Source organism: Cygnus atratus, chromosome 22 (assembly GCF_013377495.2).
Source record: "Cygnus atratus isolate AKBS03 ecotype Queensland, Australia chromosome 22, CAtr_DNAZoo_HiC_assembly, whole genome shotgun sequence".
Taxonomy (NCBI): domain Eukaryota; kingdom Metazoa; phylum Chordata; class Aves; order Anseriformes; family Anatidae; genus Cygnus; species Cygnus atratus.
In genome coordinates, this window is record NC_066383.1 from 6,143,189 (window position 1) to 6,166,280 (window position 23,092).

The window sequence follows — 23,092 nt, forward strand, 5'->3', positions numbered from 1 at the left end:
CTGCAGTATCTCCATTTTAATGTGATGTGAAGGGAAGTTTCATTACATTAAGCCTCATCTCCAACTCAGAAAGGGCAAGGAGAGGTGAAGAACCTGTTAACTGCGCTGAGCTTTCCTGAGGATCCTTGGATGAACTTTCCTTTTTTCTCTTCTAGTTCGATTTATAGTCCTGTCCAACAACTACCTGCAGATCCGGGGAATCAAGAAAACAGATGAAGGGACGTACCGCTGTGAGGGCCGGATCTTGGCTCGTGGGGAGATCAACTTCAAAGATATTCAGGTCATCGTAAATGGTGAGTAGCACAGAGTTAAGACTAGTAAATGGTAGAGGCCTTATAGTACCTGCACTCCAAGCTGCTGATGGAAACGTTGCCTTAGATTCGCACTCAGGAGTTACCGACAGCTTACTAATCTTTCTCTGCTGTGTCAAGTAAAAACATCCATGAGTGTTTACCAGCTGTTTACAGGAAATCATCATACCAAGAAAAAGCTTAAGCTTAATGACTTAGTGAGGTATTGATCCGGTTGAGACTCACAAGTGGTTTTGTCCACGGTACCAAGTTTCCGTGCATCTGTCCATCCCCTGCTTTGCCTTCCCTAAGCTGATTGGAGAGCTCATGCATCAAACCTGCTGGTCGAAACGTGCAAGTGACAGTTCAAGGGTTTAAATCACTAGTGGCATCTGTCTGTATTGTAGAAATTTACAGTGAGCCTTCCAGGGCTTACTCTTGCTTACATCTTTTGTCTCCCCTTGCTAACTTCAGCGTGGTTTCCTTCTCTTCCAGTACCTCCTTCTGTGCGTGCCAGGCAGAGCACTATGAACGCCACTGCCAACCTCAGCCAGTCTGTCACCTTAGCGTGTGATGCTGATGGCTTTCCTGAGCCAACCATGACGTGGACAAAGTAAGATACTGCACACAGTGTGCTGATTCTGTGTGACCGTGGAGGTTTTCACTAAGGTGGTGTTTATAAACACAGTGGTGTATATAGCTCTTACATATAGACTACGATGTGTGTTTCAGGGTAATAATACAGTTCTCGTTAACATAAAACCTCAAACAAGTAGCCTTTGACTGCTTCTCCCCAACACAGCCAGTGTGCTTTGTGCTCTGCAGGGATGGCGAGCCAATAGAGCCGGAGGATGATGAAGAGAAATACAGTTTTAACTATGATGGGTCCGAGCTAATCATCAAGAAGGTGGATAAGAGTGACGAAGCAGAGTACATCTGCATCGCTGAGAACAAGGCTGGCGAGCAGGATGCCACCATTCATCTCAAAGTCTTTGGTAAGCATGGTCTCATCCTCTCTTTCCAAGCCCATTGGCTGTTGGTAGCTCACTAGTGGAAGCTGGAAGTAGCCTCCTTATCCCGGATACTGCCTGATGGGGCTTATCCAACACTGCTTCTTTCCCAAATAGTGCTGTGCACCTCTGTTCCATCATGCTAGGCAAAACAATTTCTGAGCTTGTGTCTGAAACATTTGCCCACTCCATTCTGCTGCTTCACTGATAAAAAATACAGTCCTGTGCATGGGGGTGGTGTGAGGTTCATAGGCTTCTTCCAGGCCCAGAGGGCTGAATCCAAATCCAAAAAAGCTGTAAGCTGAGGTAGAAAAGGTCTTCTAGTCCTGCAAGGAGACACCCCCATCCTGGGCATCACTCACACATCGCTCTGTCCCCTTCTCCATATGGCAGTAAACTTTTGCCAATTTAAAAGCGTTTTTCCCCCATGTTGCTTGTTTCAGACGTCACTGTTTACAGGCAAGCTTTGTTCTGAGCAGCAACTGAATGAAGGTTGTTTTTCCTTCTTTTCAGCAAAACCCAAAATCACATACGTGGAGAATAAAACAGCTATGGAGCTGGAGGATCAGATCACGCTGACCTGTGAGGCGTCGGGGGACCCAATCCCTTCCATCACTTGGAGAACTTCAACCCGGAACATCAGCAATGAAGAGAAGGTATCACCACTCCCCAAAACATGGTCTCACTGGCAGGGATCAGTGCTGCTCTTACCTTCCTGCCTTTGCTGATATACGCTGCATGATGGCAACAGGCAGATGCACGTGGAAATCACAGTGATTCCTTGCCTCCATGGAGAGAACACTTGTGGTCCTGCAGACCATCTACTAAAGGGCCAGCTCCACAGCTCAAGTAACGCCATAGGTGTCCTTTTGTGCAAAGAGCCATCACAGTTTGTAACAACTGACAAAATGCTTTGTAATTCTTGCTTGTGTGGGTCCGAGCTGAAACCGTTTACAAAGCACTAGGCCCTGGCCCCTTTTCAGAGGAGTTTGCCAAGGGACATACGGTTGCAGGAGACTTGTGAATGGGGTTTCTGTCGTCTGTTTATATGTATATCTGCTGATATACGCTGCATGATGGCAACAGGCAGATGCACGTGGAAATCACAGTGATTCCTTGCCTCCATGGAGAGAACACTTGTGGTCCTGCAGACCATCTACTAAAGGGCCAGCTCCACAGCTCAAGTAACGCCATAGGTGTCCTTTTGTGCAAAGAGCCATCACAGTTTGTAACAACTGACAAAATGCTAATTATCATGATAATGATATCATCCGGGAGTATGGCAGGTGAAGAGGCGTGGGGTATTCTCTCCAAGATGTAGTGGACCAAAATGAACCTGTTAATTCATTCTTGCCCTTCTGTATGCTAACTCTGCATGTACTAGAAGCACAAAAACCTCACTGCCTTTGTGTTCACCTGTTTTGTGGATCGCATCATTTTGTTCTTAAAAGGCAAAAATAATTAGCAGTTTTTTTCTTTTGAAAAAGGTGCTGGGATTTTTATTGGGCAGAATTCCCCTTTACCAGACAAGAATAGGATGGGCTTTATTACTCTGAATATTGCATAGTGGTTGTGTAGTAAGTTGACTAGGAGGCATAGTTTAGAGCTGAAGAAAACTTAGACAAAAGTTGGAATAAGGAATTACTGCTCATTAATAATCTTCTAGTGACAAGATACTTCAAGGCTGAGCTACGTTGTGAATACGAGGGGTTCTGATTCATGAAGGTAGCTGCTGAAAGACATTTAAAGTCTTAGAGGTAACCACTGTCAGACATCCACGTAGCTACCATTCTGCACGACAGCCTCCCAAATGAGCTTTTTATATTATCTCCGTGGTGTCAGCTCTTCACGATGTCGGTAATGTGTAACTTTTTTATCAGGGGCGCCAAAGATTTTTAGCTTTAATTTCCCCCCAGCAGAGAAATCTTCATGTCTTTGGATTCAAAGGTTTGTGTAAATCCCTGCACAGTTTAGGGAGAGATTCCCATTGCCTTTGAAAGCTGTGTGCTTGGGCTTTGACTACAGCATGATCGGTGGGCCTGTTTTTATAGGGTAAGGTTATTCATGGTCTTGTCTCAGTCTAGGAGTGTGATGGGAAGAGTTAAATGCTCCAGCGCTTCTAGCACTAGAATTTGGAATCCAGCCAGGGAAAAGAGCTTTGACAGAGAAGAATATAAGAACCGAAATAAGACTAAATCAAGCAGAAGTCTGTCAGAGAGCCTGTTTACAGAGAGTCCAGTCTGTCCAGCCCAATTAAACTAATGAGATCTCAGTGGCAAAACTGCTAAGCATTTTTGAGACTCTCACATATCTTGTTTAACGCAGTGATGGATATTAAGGAATGATGTTACATATTCTGGTAGTTACTTAGTAGAGGAGGAGAAAATCAAAGGTTTGAGGTACCATCATGTTCATCATGTACTGGTTCAAACCTTTGCGACAAAGATGTGCTATCATATGCCGTTCGCTTTCAAGGCAGGCTTTTCTTCTCTCTCTCTGCTTTTTCTCATCCTCAATCTTGTGTTGCAAGTTCAGGTGAATGGTACAGACTTCCAGAAAATCCTCAGGTCAGAATGGCTCCGATGACATGCTACGTTGTGTACATTCAGTTTACCATCCACTTACTGTCTCTGGGACAGCACAGGTAAACGGATGGTGTGGGAGAGACAGAACAATTTCTAAAAATACTGAGCCCTAACTCTGAACATGCGTTAGAAACTTGGATGCATCTGTCTTGCTACAGGGTGTTTACTTCAGTAACCGTACAGCAGTCCTTATTTTTCAAGGTGTACAGGTGCCTTAACTCCCATGAGTTTGGTATTTCAGAGCACTTGGTACTTTGAGAGGAGGGAAAAAGAAAGTGGTTTACTTTGGTTGCAAATGTAGAAACACGTTATTTAGGAAAAAGTTGTTTCCTTTCAGTCTGAAATTCCTCTCTATCTGCTGCAGAACATAGCAAGAGCTAACAGCCCTGGAAAGTCATTACCATAATTATTTGCAATGGTTTGGCTTTGTCTTTCCTCAAGTATTTATTGCTGTGCCAATGTGGGGAGGAGAATTTTGTTGTTGTCGTTACCACTTGTAATGCTGATTTTGGCCAGTATGCTGTATTGCTCATCGCCTTCACTGGACGTTATACCCTTTAAAGGAGACATGCAGCTTCTCTCTCTCTTGCAGAACATCAACTCCGCTTCAGTGTCTATGTAGTTTTAATCTATTGTATATTGGTGTGTGCAGGTTTTATGATCTCATTGCAGACACAGTTATGCTTCCTGTCGGATTTTTGGATGAGGCAGTGACTGACTACTCTTACGTGAACTTCCATGAAACAGTTGCTGAGACAGTCTTGGGTGTCTTGCCCAGCAGCGTAGTTCAGTGTGTGAGGAAAGGGATGGGGAACAGGCGATGCTTTTCTGCAGGTCTTTTAACATCTTGCCATCGCTGGCAGCAGGTATATATTCAGTGATGCAGAGAGTAGATGACATTGGCAGATCCCCGAAACTCCCTTGCAATCGAAGATGCTCCCATTTAACTCCTTGCTTCCTAGTTGAAGGGAAGATGCTGGTGTGCATGAGGGTCTTGGTTCTCCCTCTGGGGAATGTGCATCCTACCGACATGAGCTTGTGTATCTGTTGGTCTCAGTGAGGAAGAGCTAAGCTGAAGCTCTCCAGGATGGAGCTGGTGGTTCTGCCGTTCCCCCACACCCGCCAGCCCCAGTATAAAGAAGCAGCAGGCTCAAGGAGTGTGGGAACGGGCTTTTTCCCTCCCTCTTCCTCTAGGTTGACAGGTGGTGAACACCACTGGATAAAGGCACATCTGATTTTCCATCCCTCTGTGCTGATGCTTTAGAAACTCATTGGAGAGGATTGAAAGGGCTGAGATACGAATGAGGCAGTCCCCTGGCTAGCTCAGGTAGAGAGCATAACTCGTACATGAAAAAGGGATTATGCTGAACTCTGATGATGGTTGCCTGCTCAGTTTTCAGGAACTTGTGCACAAGAGATCTAGATCTATAGAACTGATGAGATTATGGGAGTGCTGGGCAGAGTCCCAGCCCATGCGTGTGCTGGTGAGCTTTTTCTTCAGGTGGGTCCACCTCAGGCCTCAGGTTAGAAGTAAATAGCCTGCTTTTATCTAAGATGTTACAAAATGAGACTGTCTGTACCATTTGTTAATACTTAAGTCTTGTATTTTTCACTGGAAGCACTGTGGAAACAATACCGTGCTTTTTATTCTCATTTCTTTAACTTTCATCTCCATTTCTGTAACGTCGCTTTTGTGTATGCTGTTATATCCATGTGCCAGCAATGCTTGTGCCCCGCATTCAAAAATGCTATCATAGCTGTGATATTAGCAGGTGATTTTTGCCTCCTAAATTGAAATGGATCAAATTGAGATTGAAATAGGCACCAGAAGGAAAACACATGAAATTCATAGGGGGAAAAAGGGAACTCAGCAACTTTGGTCTTTCCAAACCAGAGTGAATATGGTCCACGCTGTTGCTGTCTCTCTCTGAACGGGAAATGTATGTTTACCAGTACGGTTTGTGCATGTTTCACTGATGCCTGTAGTTTGGTTGTCCCGAGTCCAGTAAGGATTGGGTGTGCACATCCCTAACCGTAATGAGCTGGGCATGGTCAGCTGGAGGTACACGGTTCTGCCCTGTGGTCTCCTGTGCAGGGGTCAGAGTGTTTCAGTGCTCTGCAGCTTGAGGGCTCCTACTCCTGGTACAGTTTGCATGTAAAAACCTGTACAAATGCATGATCAGCTCAATGCTACGAGCATTAATAATAATTAGCATGTCCGGGTGGCTAACAAACTGGTGGAGAACTTTGCAATTAAGTGACGTAGGTCATCAGATCCATTTACCTTGTGTGCTGGGGGCCTGTTTCTAGAACTGGTGAGATGTGACAGAGGAAATAGTCACCCAAGTTTAAGAACAGAAGCAGAGTCTCTAGATATGATTAGCCTTTGTTTAGTCACTTGAAGATCAGTTTTTAGGATATTATATTCCGAAGGCAAATGGAAATTGAGGTTGGGGAATGGAAATCACAGCCACCCCACGCACGAGATACACAACTTGGAGCCTGCATGTACTAAGAAAGTAGTGTGGTGCATACACTATGATACCTAAAAGCAACCTTTGATAAACTTTTATTGCTTTTTTTCCCCTGTTGTTGTTGTGTTCTATATCTGTTCTCTCCAGGCTTCGTGGACCCGGCCCGAGAAGCAAGAGGTATAAGATTACCAGAGCTTTAGCAAACTTCTTAGGTTTTTTGTTGTTGCTGTTTCTAAGCATTACAGATTAACAAATCTCTAGTCCAGCAACCGCGCCAACTAAACCAGCATTAATATTATGAGTACATAAAATATTAATACATAAAAGAAACAGCTAATAGTTAGAAGTTGCTTGGCATGTAGTGATGTGCTTTTGAATGAGCAAACTAGCTGTGTTGGGAGTGAGTAATCCTGGTTGGCACTTCAAAAAAAAAAAAAAAAAAAGGGGGGGGGAAGGGGGAAGGTAGAGAAGACCAATGCGAAACCTGACAAATACCACTTCCATGATTTTCTTGTATGCTACAAGCGTGGATCGTGTTTCTTTTCTAGAGTTTCAAGAATTAGCCACAGCATGCGTTCTGGGACGGTATTTTTTTTCTAAGCATAGCCTGTTGCTCCAGCCAACTCATCTGTTTGCTCATGGCACTTCTTAAGTTTTGACCTTCTTTTAAAGGACAACTGCATCATGTTCCATTTCAAAATCAATGCAGTTAAATCTTTCACAAGTTATATGTTTCAAAAAAAATGCTCCCAGTTCCCAAATTACTGTTATTTCACTTTAATTTGCAAGGGTCAGTGGAAGGGTACAGGATAATACAGTAAGTGTTTGATGCAAGTCTGGTTTGTTCTGTTTCACATTCAGCGCTGTATTTTAAACATAACAATGAGCGTTATTTACATCTGTGTGTTCTATACACATTAATACACCCTTACATTCACCTGATCTGTAGAAATGCTTGCTTCAAAATGGACCAGAAACTGTTTCCAAGCAAATAAATAGAGGTCAGGTGGAGAACAAAATGAGCTACCGGAACCTGATGACTCCAATCTGTATGTTTAGAATCAGCTTTGTGGACGCTCTGACTATCTTGAATTCTTTTTATTTATTTATTTATTTTCATTTTTTTAAGCTGTCTTAAGGGTGATGTGGCCTAAACAGAGTGAAATTGAAGCTCTAACTTAAGCCCCACCAGTCTTTCCCTTATCTGGGGTGAGAACTTACTGTCCATTCTTCCTTTGAAATCATCTCTTGAAACAGATTAATTGTGCCAAGTGAAAGCATCAGACTCGGATCAGTTTGTGTTCAAGAATTTGGAATTTGAGTAGTCGCATCTCAAGTTAATTCCTTCTTCCTGTTAATTCTTGTTACAATTGTCTATCCCTTCCCCCCTCAGTGTATTCAGTGTACTCTCTATCTCAAGCTTTGTATTAATGTGAACACTAATACTAATAAGCTTGCTGTCTCTGAATTCCTTATTTTCTCTGTCTTAAAGTATCTGACTTGTCAGTGAGAACTCCTTGAAGCATATTATTGCAGCTTGTGTAGACTTATCTGGAAAATAAGTGGCTAATACAAAAACTCAGTTACAAGCAAAATTGCACCTCTGTTGCATCATCACAGGCTGGTAACTGGGAGTTAGTTCAACTTTACAGATGGGAAGAGCTACAGATGGGTTCTGGTTAGTGAAGTGCAAGCACAGAGCTAGGAGCACTCATCTTCCTTCACAGGAGTTGGTGCTGCGGTCAGGATTTTCAGGTGCTGCTCCATAATGACATCTCCTGGGTGGAAAATGGGTGAGGAGCCCGTGTGAAGTTGTCACAGATGCTTGTTGATGAAAGGACTGAAAAATCCTTCAGTTGGAGGGAGAGGCGGTAAATATATTTCCTGCCTGTCTTAACACTAGGGTGTTAAAATCTCCACCAGCTGTTTACGTAGTGGCTGTATGCCGTGGCATTGTCAGAATTTGGAGGAAAACACCTGTGTGCATCTCAGGATAACCTGTAGCAGTCGGCAGCGTGGAGCACCATCGTACCCTTTTCTGTAGCGTTGGCAGTTGGTATGGCGTGACTTCTTGCCTGTCTCTCTTAGGTGCTTTCACCATTGCTAGGACACAGTGGGATGCAAAACAACTGAACCAGGGAGGCTAGGTAAAGGGATTACAGCTGCCCACGTCTCTGCCTCACAAGTTTCTACCTATCCTGTGCCTCTTACTAGCCAGGAATTGTTAGCGTCTGCTGGGCTGAAATATCGATAAAGAAAAGTGATGGTGTGCTTTTTTTGTGTGGATATTGTTCTCTCTGAATATTTTTCCCGATCTGTCTTTCTCTTTACATGTGCCTTTTGTATTAAGAGGTAGAGCTGCTTCTTCAGGATTGATTGTATTATTGCTAAAGTTTTTTGTTTTATCTTACCTGCCTGGCACTGTTTTGTTCGTATGGCATCTTGGCAGTGGGGAGAAAGGAGGTGACACAACGTACAATTAGCTTTGCTGCAGTGCTCGTGGGCTGATATTTTGCCATGTTCATATTCTTGTCTACTGGAGTCATAGAGACAAACAGACCGTTCACCTGACTCGCGAGCTGAAGGAAGGCTGGTAGCCTTTGCAGTTCTGGAGCCTTTACACTTGTGGATCCTGCTGCAATAATTTCAGAAGTGAGCTGGATTTTGGAGTCAAATCACAGGTCAGGCAAAGTGATCGCAGCATAACTGGCCAATGCAGAAAGACAAAAGCAGAGCTCAGCTGTGTAAGATACCACAGCGGACTGACTAATGCCACATTAAGGGACCCTTCTCCATTTCTAGGAAACAGCACACACCATGGCGTGTGTTCATGGAATACAAAACTGGTTCCAGCAACATGAGGGACCAAGTGCAGGAGAGGCAGTCGAGTTTGTGGCATCAGTCTGCAGCAGCAGGCACAGCAATGAGGGCATCTAATTTGTTCACCTGTACTTAACGTCATTTTGGAAACAAGATGAGAAAGTTTGTCCTTTAAAGCTTCCGAGCTGATCACAAGCAGCAAGAGCTTGCACAAGCACCAGTGTGGAGAAAGGAGTCCAGAGCCACTTGTGCTTCATGTATTAAGAGAGCGCTTGGGCTTGGTCCCAGGCCGAAGAGGCTGCAATCCAATTTGGGGGGGGGGGTGCGGGGGGGAATGGTATATGGGTTGGGACCCCTGGGTGGTTGCAATCCCTTGGAACAGATGGTAGCCTGGATTTTACATTCCTTGTTTCTCTGTCATTGACGTCCCTACACTCTCCTGGTTGTGGGAGCAATTTCTGAACTGGCATGTAACCAGTGGAGTTTGCTCTAGAGTTCTCCTGAAGCGTCACAACACGTTGAAGCAGGTTGTGTTTAGAGGGGTCATGTAGTTTTCTTGCCCTGCTCACTGTTCAGTGCCGCATTCGGGTGAAAGCTCTGAGCTTTCATTTTGTCTGATTTAGCTCTGAGGGCTGGATCTGTGTTCTCACTAGTGCCATTTCAAGGATGTTGAAATACAACAAGTATCAGTGAGAGAAGAGTAAGTCTTGAATTCTCTCAGAGTGAAAACACAGAACCAGTTGGGGAGGGTTTCTGCAAGAGCACGCTAGCAAAAATGTTTTAACAGAGCTGGATCTCTACAGTTGTTATTCTGAGAAGCAGCTTGATGTTATCCAGCTGTCCTCAGACACACCTGGTACTTTGGTCTTTCATTTAAATATTTTTTACCATCACCTGAGTCCTTCTAATCACTCACGGCACTTGGTCCTGTGCAACAAGGCTGAGTGGCTTTTGGAAATGCTGCTCCATGCTCGTGATTTCACCTGCCAGGTGATCACTTCTGAAATACTGAGCACTGGAGGGCTGGCGCGAGGTAGACTTTCGTTTCTTCTTTTCCCTGTAGTCTGCGCTGCAGGCTCACAGCTCAGCCTCTGACTCTTTCTTCCTTTTCTGCCAGACCCTGGATGGGCGCATCGTAGTGCGGAGCCACGCCCGGGTGTCATCCCTGACTCTGAAAGAAATTCAGTACACAGATGCCGGAGAGTATGTATGCACAGCCAGCAACACCATCGGGCAGGACTCCCAAGCCATGTACCTCGAAGTGCAGTGTAAGAAGGGAGGGGGGTGGTTCATGTATTTAGATGGCGGGGAGGGGGCTGCCTCTGATTTCTTGTCTTCCGGTGAGACAGAGGCACGTACAACTAGGGAAATCGATATTATCTAGGTAGAGGGCATGAGAAGCAGCTCAGTCTGAAATAATGCTACCGTTGGAGTCGCGTTTCGCAGTGTGCTCACACACAAATGGTTGCCCTGGTTAACTCCAGCTGAGGTGCTGGTTGCACCCCGGGAAGATTAAGGGCCGTGAATCTGCCACAGCCTCGTTCATTGGGTATGTCAGTGTTGCGCTTCCTCAGATGCACAGCGTGCTCTCCGTTTATCCTCCCACACTGCGTTAGGAACAGCCTTTGGGACCGAGCCGATTTCTTCCTTACGTCCTTCAGCAAAAGACCAGCACCACCACCAACCCTCGGATGAGGAGGCTGTCCTCTTCCTACATTAATTTCCCTTTCCCAAATCAGACTGGGCCCCAGACAAGGAATATTTACAGTCAATTTGACTAGACTACTTCCAGAGTTTTTCTGGCTCCTGTTGCCTTCACGAATATGTTTCTTTCAGATGCCCCAAAGCTTCAGGGCCCTGTGGCTGTCTATACGTGGGAAGGGAATCAAGTGAATATCACCTGTGAGGTATTTGCTTACCCCAGTGCTGTCATCTCCTGGTTCCGGGATGGGCAGCTGCTTCCCAGCTCAAACTACAGCAACATCAAGATCTACAACACTCCATCAGCAAGCTACCTGGAGGTGAGGATAAGCATGGAGGGGAGAAGGGATATGCAGCCAGGAAGGCTTAGTGCTATCAAGTAATTTGTTTTTGATGTCGATGAAGTTGAGTCTTTCATCAGGGCACGCTGTTAGTGGGCAGGAAGTTGTGCGGTGTTTCCAAAAAACAAATGCAAAGGGCATCGGGTAATGGAAAACACCACTCCCTCCTTGCTTTTGACTTTCTGCCCACTGCAGTTCTACCCTTTGCGGACAGCCCTCAGAGTGTCAGCACACGTACTATATTGTTGTTTCTTCCCCTGGCAAAACATAAATGTAATTGGCAGAGTGAAACATAAAAAGGCAAATGTAATTGGCAGAGTGAAATGTATTTTCTGATCCGAGCATGCACCTTCATTCCTTCTACAGGTGACACCAGACTCTGAAAATGACTTTGGAAACTACAACTGCACTGCTGTGAACCGCATTGGCCAGGAGTCCTCAGAGTTCATTCTTGTGCAGGCGGGTGAGCGTCCCAGACAGGGAGATACGGAAAGGCAAAGGCAGTCCTTGAGCTGGAGTGACATTTTTTTCTAGTTCAGGTTAACAGGACAGCCAGCTTCCACTTTGAAAGAGATTGTTCGTAGGTTTTTGAGTTGGGATGGGTTATAGATGACAAGATCTTGCCATCTGTTTCCTTGTTTTTGAAGGGTCTCATTCTTTTCAGTGTTTTCAGTACATTTTGACAGAGCTATGATCTTTGATTTCTGACAGACATAGTCAATGTGCACATGCATGTGGGTGTGCTCCTCAAACTTAGGAAAATGCACCTAATAATATAAGCAATGCAAGACAGAAACCACTATGTACCAAATGAAAAGGCCCACTGTCTGACTGCACAGCAGACCCGAAGGGCCTCTGGTGTTCCTAAATCATCAACTCTGTTGATGTTCTGTAGGGACAGAACAGCATCCAGAACGCTTTTGCTGCTCCGTTCAGGCTGTCCTTTTTTCTTAAAGAAAAGATGTGATTTTGGAGAATGTACTTTGAGGCTCTGACATGTTAGAGGAGGCACAAGATTAAGGTCTCTACACTAATTAGCATTCTTAAAAGCCGTTTGAGGGGAGCCTCAGGCCTGCCTTTCTCTCCTTTATCAAGCCATGACAAGGTGTTCTTGGTATTTTGAGTTTTCTGCTTACTCTGCCACTGGAGCTGGGGACCCTTTCTTCCCGCTGTCTTATGTATCACTGGTTGTTTCCCCTTCCTCCCCCAGATACTCCGTCCTCTCCTTCTATTGACAGAGTGGAGCCGTACTCTAGTACTGCCCGGGTGGAGTTCGATGAACCTGAAGCTACTGGTGGGGTGCCCATCCTCAAGTACAAGGCAGAGTGGAGAGCACTGGGCGAGGGAGAATGGCATTCGAGGCTGTATGATGCAAAAGAAGGTAGGGTGATAAAAACAAGTTACCTCCTCCATCTGCGTCTCATGACTGTGAGCTTGGACCCAGAAGGCAGCTTTGTTACGTGGCGTAAACATGGCATGAGTACAGTAGGAAAATGGCATTCATTGTTGTCTCAGGCCTGAGCCTTTCTTTGTTTTTCCTCTTTTGTTTCTGTCACAGCAAATATGGAGGGCATGATCACTATCAGTGGCCTGAAGCCTGAGACAACCTACTCTGTGAGACTGTCTGCAGTGAATGGCAAGGGTGTGGGTGAGATCAGCCTGCCATCCGACTTCAAGACGCAGCCAGTTCGTAAGTAAAACTGAGACCTCCCTCTGCTTCTCTGGTTCTCTTTCCTTGCATCTTTCCAGGGAATCTCTGTCGTGCATGGACAACACCCTCTTCTCTTGCAGACCTTGCTGCACCCATTGTTTTTGTGGTACTTTTTGATAGTAATGAGTTCTTTCACTAATTAAAAATCTTCATTGAAGGTGGGAGGCAGGGAAGCTATTCGCACTAGTCTGTGCCCTGGGTTACTAGTATAAACTGCATACTGTCAAGAAAAGGGGTTATGCAATGGAGAGTTCAACGATGTTTTAAGAAGAACAAGCAGTGGGTTGGGAAGCGCATGCTCATAAAGAATGTAATGTTTCTTCGTTGTTGCAAGACAGGTTTTTTTTGCAAATCAGAAATTAATAAGTTCAGCAAAAGAGTGGCCATGAACTGTGGCGGGAGGGAGGAGGATTTCTCTCTTCTGCAGATTACTGCTTTAAGATGTCCATGCAGCATGTGAGCAATTTCCACAGCCTCTCGTCTGCTTTACTTGGGCAATCTTCCACTCTGATGGCGGGATGCTCTGCTGCGGCAGAGTGTAGAGTGGGTAGGGGATGTGTGACAAAAGCAGGAAGGGAAGAGGTCGTCTTTTGTCCTTGTACCCAGCCTTATCCAAATATTAGGATCTGCAGTCAACCCCTCACAACTCCTGGGATTTTCTTCCCTGCTCTCCTTGCATTTAGATCTAGAGCCTGTTCTTCTTCCTGCCATCGCACACATACTTGCGTACCTATTTCATAGCTCTTCTGAAACCACTGTCCAGGACTGTCTTCTGAACTCAGAGCTGGTGTTATTCCTACCCCATGTATGTGCATGCTGGGAGGCCCCGAGATCTGTGCATGGTCTTGATTTGGTCTGCCAACTTCAGCCTCACCAGAGCTGCTGAGCATAACGGAACAGTACGCGTCTTGCTGCTTAGAAATCCAGGCCCTGTGCAGTCAGCCAGCCCTCCCAATAAATATCCAGTTGGTTGCAGTAACTCCTGTTGCCTACCCCACTCCCTAGGGTTGGATTTGGGACAGCTGATGGTGTTTTGAATTTCCAGCTCCATGTTCATTGTCTCCTTTTCTCACCTCTTCTACATTTTTTTTTCTATCTGTCTTTTTGTTTGTGTTCAATCCGTGGAAAAACTGCAGGTATCCCTCACTCACGTAAGTGCCTCTCTGCATTTGTTTCACTTTTTCTGTTCCTAACATACATAGCACTAGCTTTTAATCTAGTGCCTTTTTCCTTCTAGGGTCGTTAGAAGTGAAGTATCTGGTACTGTCTGTTTCCTAACAAAACTGACACTAGAATAGTCATCCTGTTCTGGTTAATACTTGTCATTTATAGAACAGAACTATGGGCTTAACATCTTAGTCTTTATTGTACAGCATGTGATTCAAACATTTAACTTAAAGTGCTTGCCTAATGATAAAGGTTAGCTTGTTGATGAGAGTGGAGTAGTGGAAGGCTTCATGCTTAGGAATTTATTAAAAATTTTCAAAAATTAAGGCAAAAGCTTTGGCTGAATTTCAGGTGTTTTATACCAATTAAGAGCCAACTGAAAACTTCCGAATTTTGAATATTTACAAAATTTTGAAACAAGCAAAAGATTTGAGGAAAAAAAACACATCACTTTTTTCCCTTCTTCTCCCTAGTATTCTTTACATGTAGTACTCTTTGAACAGTCTTCCAGTAACTGTAGATGGTATACTAAACTAATTGAATAAACTAACTGAACCACACTTGCACTGTTTTTCCTTGAAGATTGTGTAATACAAAAGCTCGTACTTAGCAGACTACTAACAAGACACACAGGTAGTCAAGGTGTGGAGCTGAATGGACAGATGGACAGGCAGAACGGCAAATTTCAGTAGCTGCAGAGTCAACTGGAAGACGTGGTTCTGAACTGCGTGCGCAAAATGCTGCCTAAAGTTGTTCAGAGCCTGTTAATTTCAGCAGAAGTAACTCAGCCCTTAAATGAAGTTATTCATGGTTGGTGTTATAGCCGTCGGGCAAACGGTTTGGTAGGCCCTTCTACATTTGAACATAATCAACAGTACACAAGGGAGATAAGACCGTAGGCATTTAGCCTCCGTGCAGATCAGTACCATGGGAAAAGATCCAACAGCAGAGAGGAAAAAGAATATTTAAAAGCCTTTTTTCAGCCACGTCCACAGACCTGTGTGCCAAAGCTCGTGTTCACCACTTGGGGACAGGTGGGTGCCTTTGAAGGAGAATATTAAATCACAATTCTTGTAGAGGGGTTTGGGTTTTTTTGCAATTGTTTTTTGCTATTGTTTTTTTAATGCGGCAATCAGCCATTAATTAGTCTGTAATCCCTAACTCTGCACCCCTGTATGGGAAGTTCTATTTCCTTTTCCCTTCTTAGTGGAGTATAGCATTTTTTCATTTCCAAATTCAATTCTGCTGATGCTCTTTCAAGCAAGCTTGTGCCCTGCAGCTGTGTTCCACCTGAGCATTTGGTTCTCTAATTCTTCTGTGCTCTATGGGGCTCTCAAATCCCAAACTGGGTTTCAGCAGCGGTGAAGAGATCACTGGCATAGCAAAAATTCATTTTTTCAACTGTGTTTGAATTATGGCCACACGATATTACCGGTTTATGGGCCAAATCAAAACCAGAGAAAATAACCAATTTTTTGTACTTCAAATAGTCTAAAAACTGAGGGCATTCTGTAAAGCCTGCTGAGATGTCTCTGTCGTTATCCTTTCCATCTCCCCCAGGCACATTCCCCCAAAGTAGTTTCTCCCTATCTTAGAGGCAAATGAAGGCCCAATGGTATGTGTTCAGTGATCCTACATTATGAAAAAAATTGGTTTAAAGCAAGAATTCAGTGTCCAGAATACAGGTTTGGCAAGGTGCCGAGTCTGGAGTTGGAGGTAGCACTTGCTTTGCTTGGGCTTTGTGTCCAGAGAGGTTCGATCTGACAAAACTTTAACACTTTACTCTTTAGTTGTCCTTCTTTTGGCAGCGTTGAACAGGAGTCAACTCCCCTCCTCACTTTCCTTTCTCTTCCTTTAGCAAGTACTGCTGCCCCCACCTCCCGCTTAGCAGAGAGTGAGTATGATGGAAGAGGCTGTCTTGTTCTGCCTTGCTCTGCATGCAGCTCCTCACTGAGTGTGGTGCGGTCTGGCTAACAACCTTGGGTGTTTTCCTTCTTTTCTCTTTCTATATATATTTTCCCCCTGAGTAAAAACTGAGTCTCTTGGTAGAGGAGCTTCCAGGACAGAGAAAAACCACAGACAGCTCCCGGGTGTGCTGGCCTGGTGGAGGGAAAGGGATCAAGAGAAGGTCGCAGAGTGAAAGCCTGCCCATGTGAAAGCTGGTAAAAGTGTTGTCACTGGCCTTTGATTTTAAGATTTCTGATCAGCTTTTTCCATTTTGTGCAACACTTTATGAGACTTGCTCAGCTTTTGTCATGTGAGGTTAAATTTCTTGAAATCATCTTAGCCCAGCAAACAAGAGTCTGGTATCAGAGCCAAATAGAGGGGGAAGATACTTCAGTGATCAGCAGTGAATGACGTGTGCTTTACTAACCCTATTAGTAAGTCACATTCAGGAGCTGTGTAAGGAAACTCATTTCTTTATATCCTGCTTCATTTTTTTTAAATCTGCATAATCAGACTTAGGCTGCAAACCACACAAAGGTCCATCCTGTTCACCCCTCATGCCAGTAGGACTGGTGCCGTGATGGGTAAGGAAAAGAAATGAACCCCAGAGATCTGATTTTGACCTCATTCTGTAGCTGTACCTGTACTCTGCTCAGTCACAAAGGCATGCCAGTGATGATTCTTTTGTTTTTCAAGATGTTCTATAGTAGAGAAATCATCACAACTCATGTTTCTCATGCTGCGTTCTCCCGAGGGCTTTTGGAAGTTGAGACATTGTTTTTTGTCTGTCTTTCCCTCTAATCCTTGTATTTGGTGCTTGTACAGTCTGCCCTAGCTCCTGGAAGTGGAGTGCTTAGCAACAATCCTAAGGGGCTTTCAGTCTGCCATCTTCTCTCAAAAAATGCCTTATTTTTCTTCGTTTCGGTATTTCCCTATTTTTTTTTTTGAGAAAGCAATGGAGCAGTCCTCTATCATTCCATCGTATTCTGCTTCACTTTTTCTTCTTTGCAAGAGCTCTGGCTAACACGCGAGGAAGAGAAGTTCCGAATGCACAGTGCAGAGAAGAGAACCAGAATGTGGTGGCTATGTATGAGCAGCAAAACGGAGGGTGTTCTCCCTGAAAGCTAGCTAGGTGGATTAGTGCTGGTCTTTGGAGAGCTCTGCTCTCAGTGGCCATCCTGTGAACAGAAAGAGAAGTTCAGGGCACTTCTTTTGGGGCTGGTAGACATGTTGTTTCCTCCTTTTCTCTGCCTGTACCCTGGCCCCAGCGCATGAAGGTGAGAGAGATCTCTGTATCAGGAGGGTAAGTTGTCGGGAATCTTTGCTCCTTTGTCTTTTATAGCTGGGCCTGGCCAAAGCTAGCAATGGGATGCTGTTCTGGAGGGCCTCTGGCAATTCCAGGACTTAGCAGATGACAGGATGTGAACCTAGATTGCTATTTGGGTCAAAATTAGTCAGAAACACCGTAGCTACCTCTGAAATCAGATTCGGAGGGGTTGGGAAATAGCAGCAGTACGGCCCAATTTTGCAGGCTCTTCAGGTAACAAACATCTGCCATGAGGATTCAGCATCATTCTCTCTTCATTAGGCCTGCTCTCTTTCCTTTGTATCACCCCTGCTCCCTGCCTTTTATAACTCACTTTCATGCTATGCTTCACCTTTACATGTCCTATCTATCCTTCATGTTTCCATAGCAACTCGGCCTCTTACTGAATCCGAGAGCACAGAGCCACCAAGTGAGTAGATGGGAACTGCTCCCCTTTGGTCCGGAGTGCTATTTGTTATGCTGCAGCCCCTCCATCGAGGGAATTAAAGCGCTATGCTTTGTTGTTCTGATGTCTGCTAACCAACAATCCGGCATTAAAGTGTTATGTGAGCACGTAGTTGTTAAGAACCCAGCACGGTACCGCTCTGACTCCTCTTCTTCCTGTCATCCTACCAAGCATGTGGTAAAAAATTGAAATAGAGGATTTAGAAGACACACAGAGGGAAAAAAAGAGAGAAATTTAGATGGTGATTTCAAAAAGGAACGTTTTCTTTTCATGCTTTCCGTTAGTGAATTTTAGAGTTAAAGCTGCCCTCACAAAAGGGACGTGGACTGGATAATCTTCTTGATATCCTGTCCTGCTTATTTTCTGTGAATTTAGAGAGAGAGAGGTAATGTTGCAACTTCTGATACTGGATGTTGAAAGAAGATGTATATGAGGAGACAGAGTATCTTACAGGAGAGGGCACTGCAGGGAGAGGGAGCATTGCTCCCGTAGTGCCAGTGATCCCCTGCCAGCATTAAGAGGTCCAAGAACTTCACAAGTCTTCATCTCAGCTGGGGATGGAATTGGGGTCCCCTCAGGTCTTGCTCAGTACATGGTTGGTACTGAGCCGTTCCTTGTGAGATTGAGTCAGGTAAGCAGACGCTTCCATGCTGGGTCCAAGTAGTCACCAAAACTAGATAAGACTTGATTTAGTTGATTCGAAGGCAGAAGAACCATTGCGAAAAGTCTGTTTTAGATGATCTGCTCAGAGTTCAGTGATCCACCTTCCTGGCACAGAGTGGATGTATTAGATGTGCAGCCTCAGACCCTGCTTGCAAACGATCTGTAGCCTATCACATGCAGACAGAAGTCAAGTAAATATTTGCCACGCAGTCCTGGAAGATGAAGACAACCAGTTTAAGGAGAGGTTTATCTAGTGCATGTGCTTGCTTTCAACAACTAATCATTTAGACAAACCCAAATGTTTTTCTTCTGATTCAATCAAACGTATGGCTGTGACTATGGTCTTTGAGATAAAGACCGGTGTGCTTACATGCAGTGGGTTAGAAATGGTTTGTGACCTCTAAATGGAAAATACTAAAAGCATGAAATACGTGGTTATTTGGCGGTTTTCTGATGGAGGGGAAGTTAATCTACAACTGTCAAAGGAAGCTTTAAAAATAAAAATAAAAACATTGCTGTGTACGACTGGCACACTCCATGGTCTTTACACATGACGTGAAATGTACCTTTTTTTACATGCTGGTGACTACAGGAAACGCTTTTCTTCTTGCTGTATTTTTTTATGGATAAATATGTCAAACTAATTCCTGACGCACCTGAACTGACAGCAGTTCTGCATTGCTGAAGAGAACTTGCAATTCTAATCAGATTTGGGGCTAAGTAGAGAGGATGAAGGGCAGGGGAAAAGAGGGCAAGCAGCAGGTCTACTAATGGTCTTAGAGTTTGCTTTTGAGGAGGCAGGCACGCCATTCCGGTTTTACATGTGTGGGGGTAGGCTTTAATTGTGAAGGAAAATGTGTTGCTGTTGTTCTGTAGGACATTCCTTGTTCTTTAAAAAAATAACAGGTCTTTTTATCCAGAAAAGATACCAGAAGCTAGTTCATGATAGACATTTTCCATGTGAATTGTTTGGTTTTGCTTGTTTGCTGTCATAGTTTGTTTTTTTGTGTGTGTTTGTTTGTTTGTTTGTTCTGAGGATTCTTTTGGTGGGTTTATTTTTTTAATTTTTTTTTATTTTTTTCTTTTAAGGGTAAAAGTTTGCGTTTACACCTACGCTGAAGTTCATGCTCTTCTATTGAGCAGAAGCAGATGTGGCCTCTCACTGTGTCATTGTCATTTGTGTACATAGTTGATTTATGCAAATAGGCACATTTGTTTTCCACGCTAAGCTGTTCGCAGCACATGAATATGCTATACACAACAGCATAAAAGGGCATTTGCACAAGGCAGATGCTCCTAGAACTTTGGTTCATTTAATTATTGATGACACTGCTGAATGAGCTTGTGTCTTGCTCTGAGATAACCTCAGTGGGTAAATGAATGAAAGTGAGAGCAATTAGAAATTGAAGCTCCTGTGTAGCACCATGAAGTCAGTAAAATGAACAATGGATATAACTGAAACCTAATGAAGCTGAAGAGAGCTTCTTAGCTGACTTCAGTGAGTTTTTTACTTCAATGTGTGATCAGTAATGTATGGGAAGAGATGTCTAGAGCCTAGTAAGGGATTTAGGAACATGTACCTCATTTGACTTAAACAGTTCTGTATCAGAGACAGTGATGAAGATGGCTTTCTTGCAGCTGTTTCCACTGTAGAATCTGTTTCGCATAGCAAAATGTGTGAGGTCACATTAGAAGGTTGGTTTTTTTTTCCTTTTTTCTTCCGGTAGAGGTGGTGAATTGGGTCTTTCCTCTGTCTAGTCTGCTGTTTTTCCAGAAGCTATGGGAACTTCTGTCATATTTTCTAGATACAGGTGAATGGATTCCAAAGTTGCAGGGTAAGGGAGGTAGGGAGGTTGAGGACACTGAGCAAGTGACATGCAGGTGGAAAGCCAAGTGCGTTTTTCTATAAAATCTCTGTTACCTTGCACAGTGCATCCAGTCAAAATAGGTTGCAGTCTTGGGGGAAAAGGTCACGTTGGCATCCCATAGAGCTGGTGACTCTTTTTGCTTTGGAATTTCTTTCCCCAAGAAATGAGGCTGGCCACTAGGTATTATTTATATTAAGATAAAAATGGCAGGGGAGGGAGCCTATTTACATGAAAATGAAAGTTCAATAGCAGTTGTCCATTAAGTAATTTGTCTTTCATATTCCTTTTCTTTTTCCTTTCGCTCATTTCAGATTTGCCAGGAAGTAAGTACAGATGTATATTCTCTGCTGCTCTGACCAAAATACTACCAGAAAGATCTACCCTGGGTTGCTGCACCCAAAGGAGTTTAATGTTCACAGACAACTGCAATCTAAGATCTAGTTGGCTAGCGAAGCTAGGGAGTGAGGGAGACGCGTTCTCACAGGGCAGACAAAACGGCGTCTCCCCTTTTTGTGCTTTGTTTAAATATGGTCTGCAAGTAAGCTGGTCAATGGTCCATATCTCTCAACAAGCCACGATAATAACAGGAGCTGTAAATGACATTTTTATCGTGTTCCTTGGACTGGTAATCCTGAGAGACAGGTCTGATTATGAAGGCCCTTGCATTTCCAAATTCACACGGTAAGTACTGCCTGGGAGTAGCAGCCCGTGCGTACCAGGGCCTCATTTCCCTTGAATGCTCCAAGGCAATCGGTGCTCTGACTGTCTGGCTTCAGCCTATGACAATAGGATGAATTTCAAGGTTTTAAGCTAACTAATATTTCCAGAAGTCTTCTGTGTCTTAGAAGCCTCATCCAAATTTGCTTTCAGTCATATTTATACTGCTAATTCGCCCTTGATCTTTAACTAAATCTCTCCCTCGGGAGGAAGTGATTTTTAAAGGCAACCTCTCTCGTCTAATTTTAAACCTACTCATGTACTTACAGCATGTAAAGATTGATAGTGCACTTAGTGGGGATTTGGCAGTGTGTTTCCTCGTGAGCAGAAGGTGCTGAACGCCCTTCCAGGCAGTCCAACTTCTAAACTTCCCTCCTTCATTGTGCACCTGCCTGGAGTTCCATGAGTCTACATTTATAACTAGAAACAATGGCTTGAAAGCTCAGATAAAACAAACTGATTTTACGTTTTGTATTATCAGTTTTTTTCCCAATAACAGCATGCCCTTAATATTGTCAGACAGGAGCAGGTGAAAGATTAAGGGTTTCATTCTCCTTTACACAAAATTACCGGGGAAGTGCCAGAGCAGTGTGAAGTAGCCTTATTTTAATGAGGCGAGTGAAAAATCAGATGATAATTTAGGAAGAGAAACTGGGTATGGAGGTAGTGGTGTGCTCCTGTCTAACACTTGATTGTTTTTACTCTTGCCATACAGTCTGTAGGCTTCTTCATCTCTGCCAGCAGTAGCTGTCTTCCTCGTGCCATCTCTGTCATTAACTTCCAGTGCAGGGCACTTCATTCCTCCTCGTCAGAGAATACCCTCGCAGACATGAAATCACCAGTGTAAAGCACTGCACGGGACTCATTGTGTATCGTTGAATCATCAGGCTCGTGTGTTGGGTGGAGCTTGGGCACTCTCAGTGGTAACTGACGGTCTGACCAAACCCTGGTTGCAGCTGAGACAAAAAGCCCTGTCCTTGGAAATGCATGCACATGGTAGGGTTCTAAGATATTGTTAATACCTAGGAAGGCATTTCTTTCAGCAGAAGGGAGAACACCTCAATGTGCAGTGCCGAGGTTTGTCTTCAGTGAACTGTGAGCTACGATTTTGACTATTTCACCTCTGATGCGTGGAGTGTTTCTGTATAACGATGTGTTCCCTTTTTCTTTCCAACAGTCGCGTGGAGTCCTTCAGCTGCCCAAGCTGTGGGGCGCAGTCCTCCTCTTGCAGTTTTTGTTTCTTCCTCGACTCGGTATTTGTCACTGAGCAGTGGTGTGGCTGTGCCCGGCACACCCTAACTCCGCGCCGCCCGTGGGTTAATGTTCTCTATTTGCAGGCGTTGTTACTGTCTCCCCAGTGTTTGAGATATACTGGCTAATTTAATTTGGTTCCTGTTTTATTTAGTCTGTAATTCTGTTGTTGATTTTTTTCCCTTGCCCATTGTTTACATCAGTTTTTTAATTTTTTTGTATTTTCCATGTGACCTACTCCACTTTCCTTTCAACCCATCATGTGCGTGCGTATCATGTGACTTTGTCATGTGCCTTGCATGGTGCTGCTGATGTCGTCCTCGCTGGTGAACAGAAGGTAAAACGCTTTGTTCTGACGGGTTGCCTAGCTCTGGGGGAGGAGCCCCTCGGTCAGCGGCCAGGGCCCTCCAACTTGCATCGCTCCAAAATCCTCCCGCAGGCCTTTTGGAGAAGCTGCCCAGCACTGTCCGCACGCGAAGAACTAAACTTCGGTCTTCTGCGCTGAGCTTGAAGCTAGCTGGGGGGCAGGACGACAAAAATTGTGCAGCTCAGTCATTTGCTTCTTTCCCTGGCAGAATCCCCCAGTCAGCATCCAAGCCTGCGTCTGCCATTAATACCGATGGCAAAAATCCTTTTGCATTTTAAATGATCGGTGTGCCAACTACAGGCTCTTGGAGAAATTGTGGGGTGAGATGCTCAGGTGATACAAACCACTGTATTTGCTGTTGTTTCAGCAACACTTTGACTCTGTGCTATATGTTTACGTACATATGTT

At 44.3% G+C, this 23,092-nt stretch overlaps 1 protein-coding gene across 4 annotated transcripts in view; it reads left to right on the top strand.

Annotated features, from left to right (window-relative positions):
• The window catches only part of NCAM1 (neural cell adhesion molecule 1), a 111,740-nt gene that overhangs the window by 61,231 nt on the left and 27,417 nt on the right, over window positions 1-23,092 (top strand). For 3 of the 4 annotated variants that reach the window (XM_050715040.1, XM_035555696.2, XM_035555698.2), the window contains 9 exons: window positions 156-293; window positions 786-903; window positions 1,116-1,285; window positions 1,814-1,956; window positions 10,297-10,447; window positions 11,016-11,200; window positions 11,588-11,684; window positions 12,432-12,602; window positions 12,780-12,911. In XM_050715040.1, the coding sequence (XP_050570997.1) occupies window positions 156-293; window positions 786-903; window positions 1,116-1,285; window positions 1,814-1,956; window positions 10,297-10,447; window positions 11,016-11,200; window positions 11,588-11,684; window positions 12,432-12,602; window positions 12,780-12,911 (1,305 nt within the window). Of the gene's footprint in view, window positions 1-155; window positions 294-785; window positions 904-1,115; window positions 1,286-1,813; window positions 1,957-10,296; window positions 10,448-11,015; window positions 11,201-11,587; window positions 11,685-12,431; window positions 12,603-12,779; window positions 12,912-22,651; window positions 23,000-23,092 lie in introns of those variants that run through there. The other variant, XM_050715041.1, reaches the window with a different exon arrangement.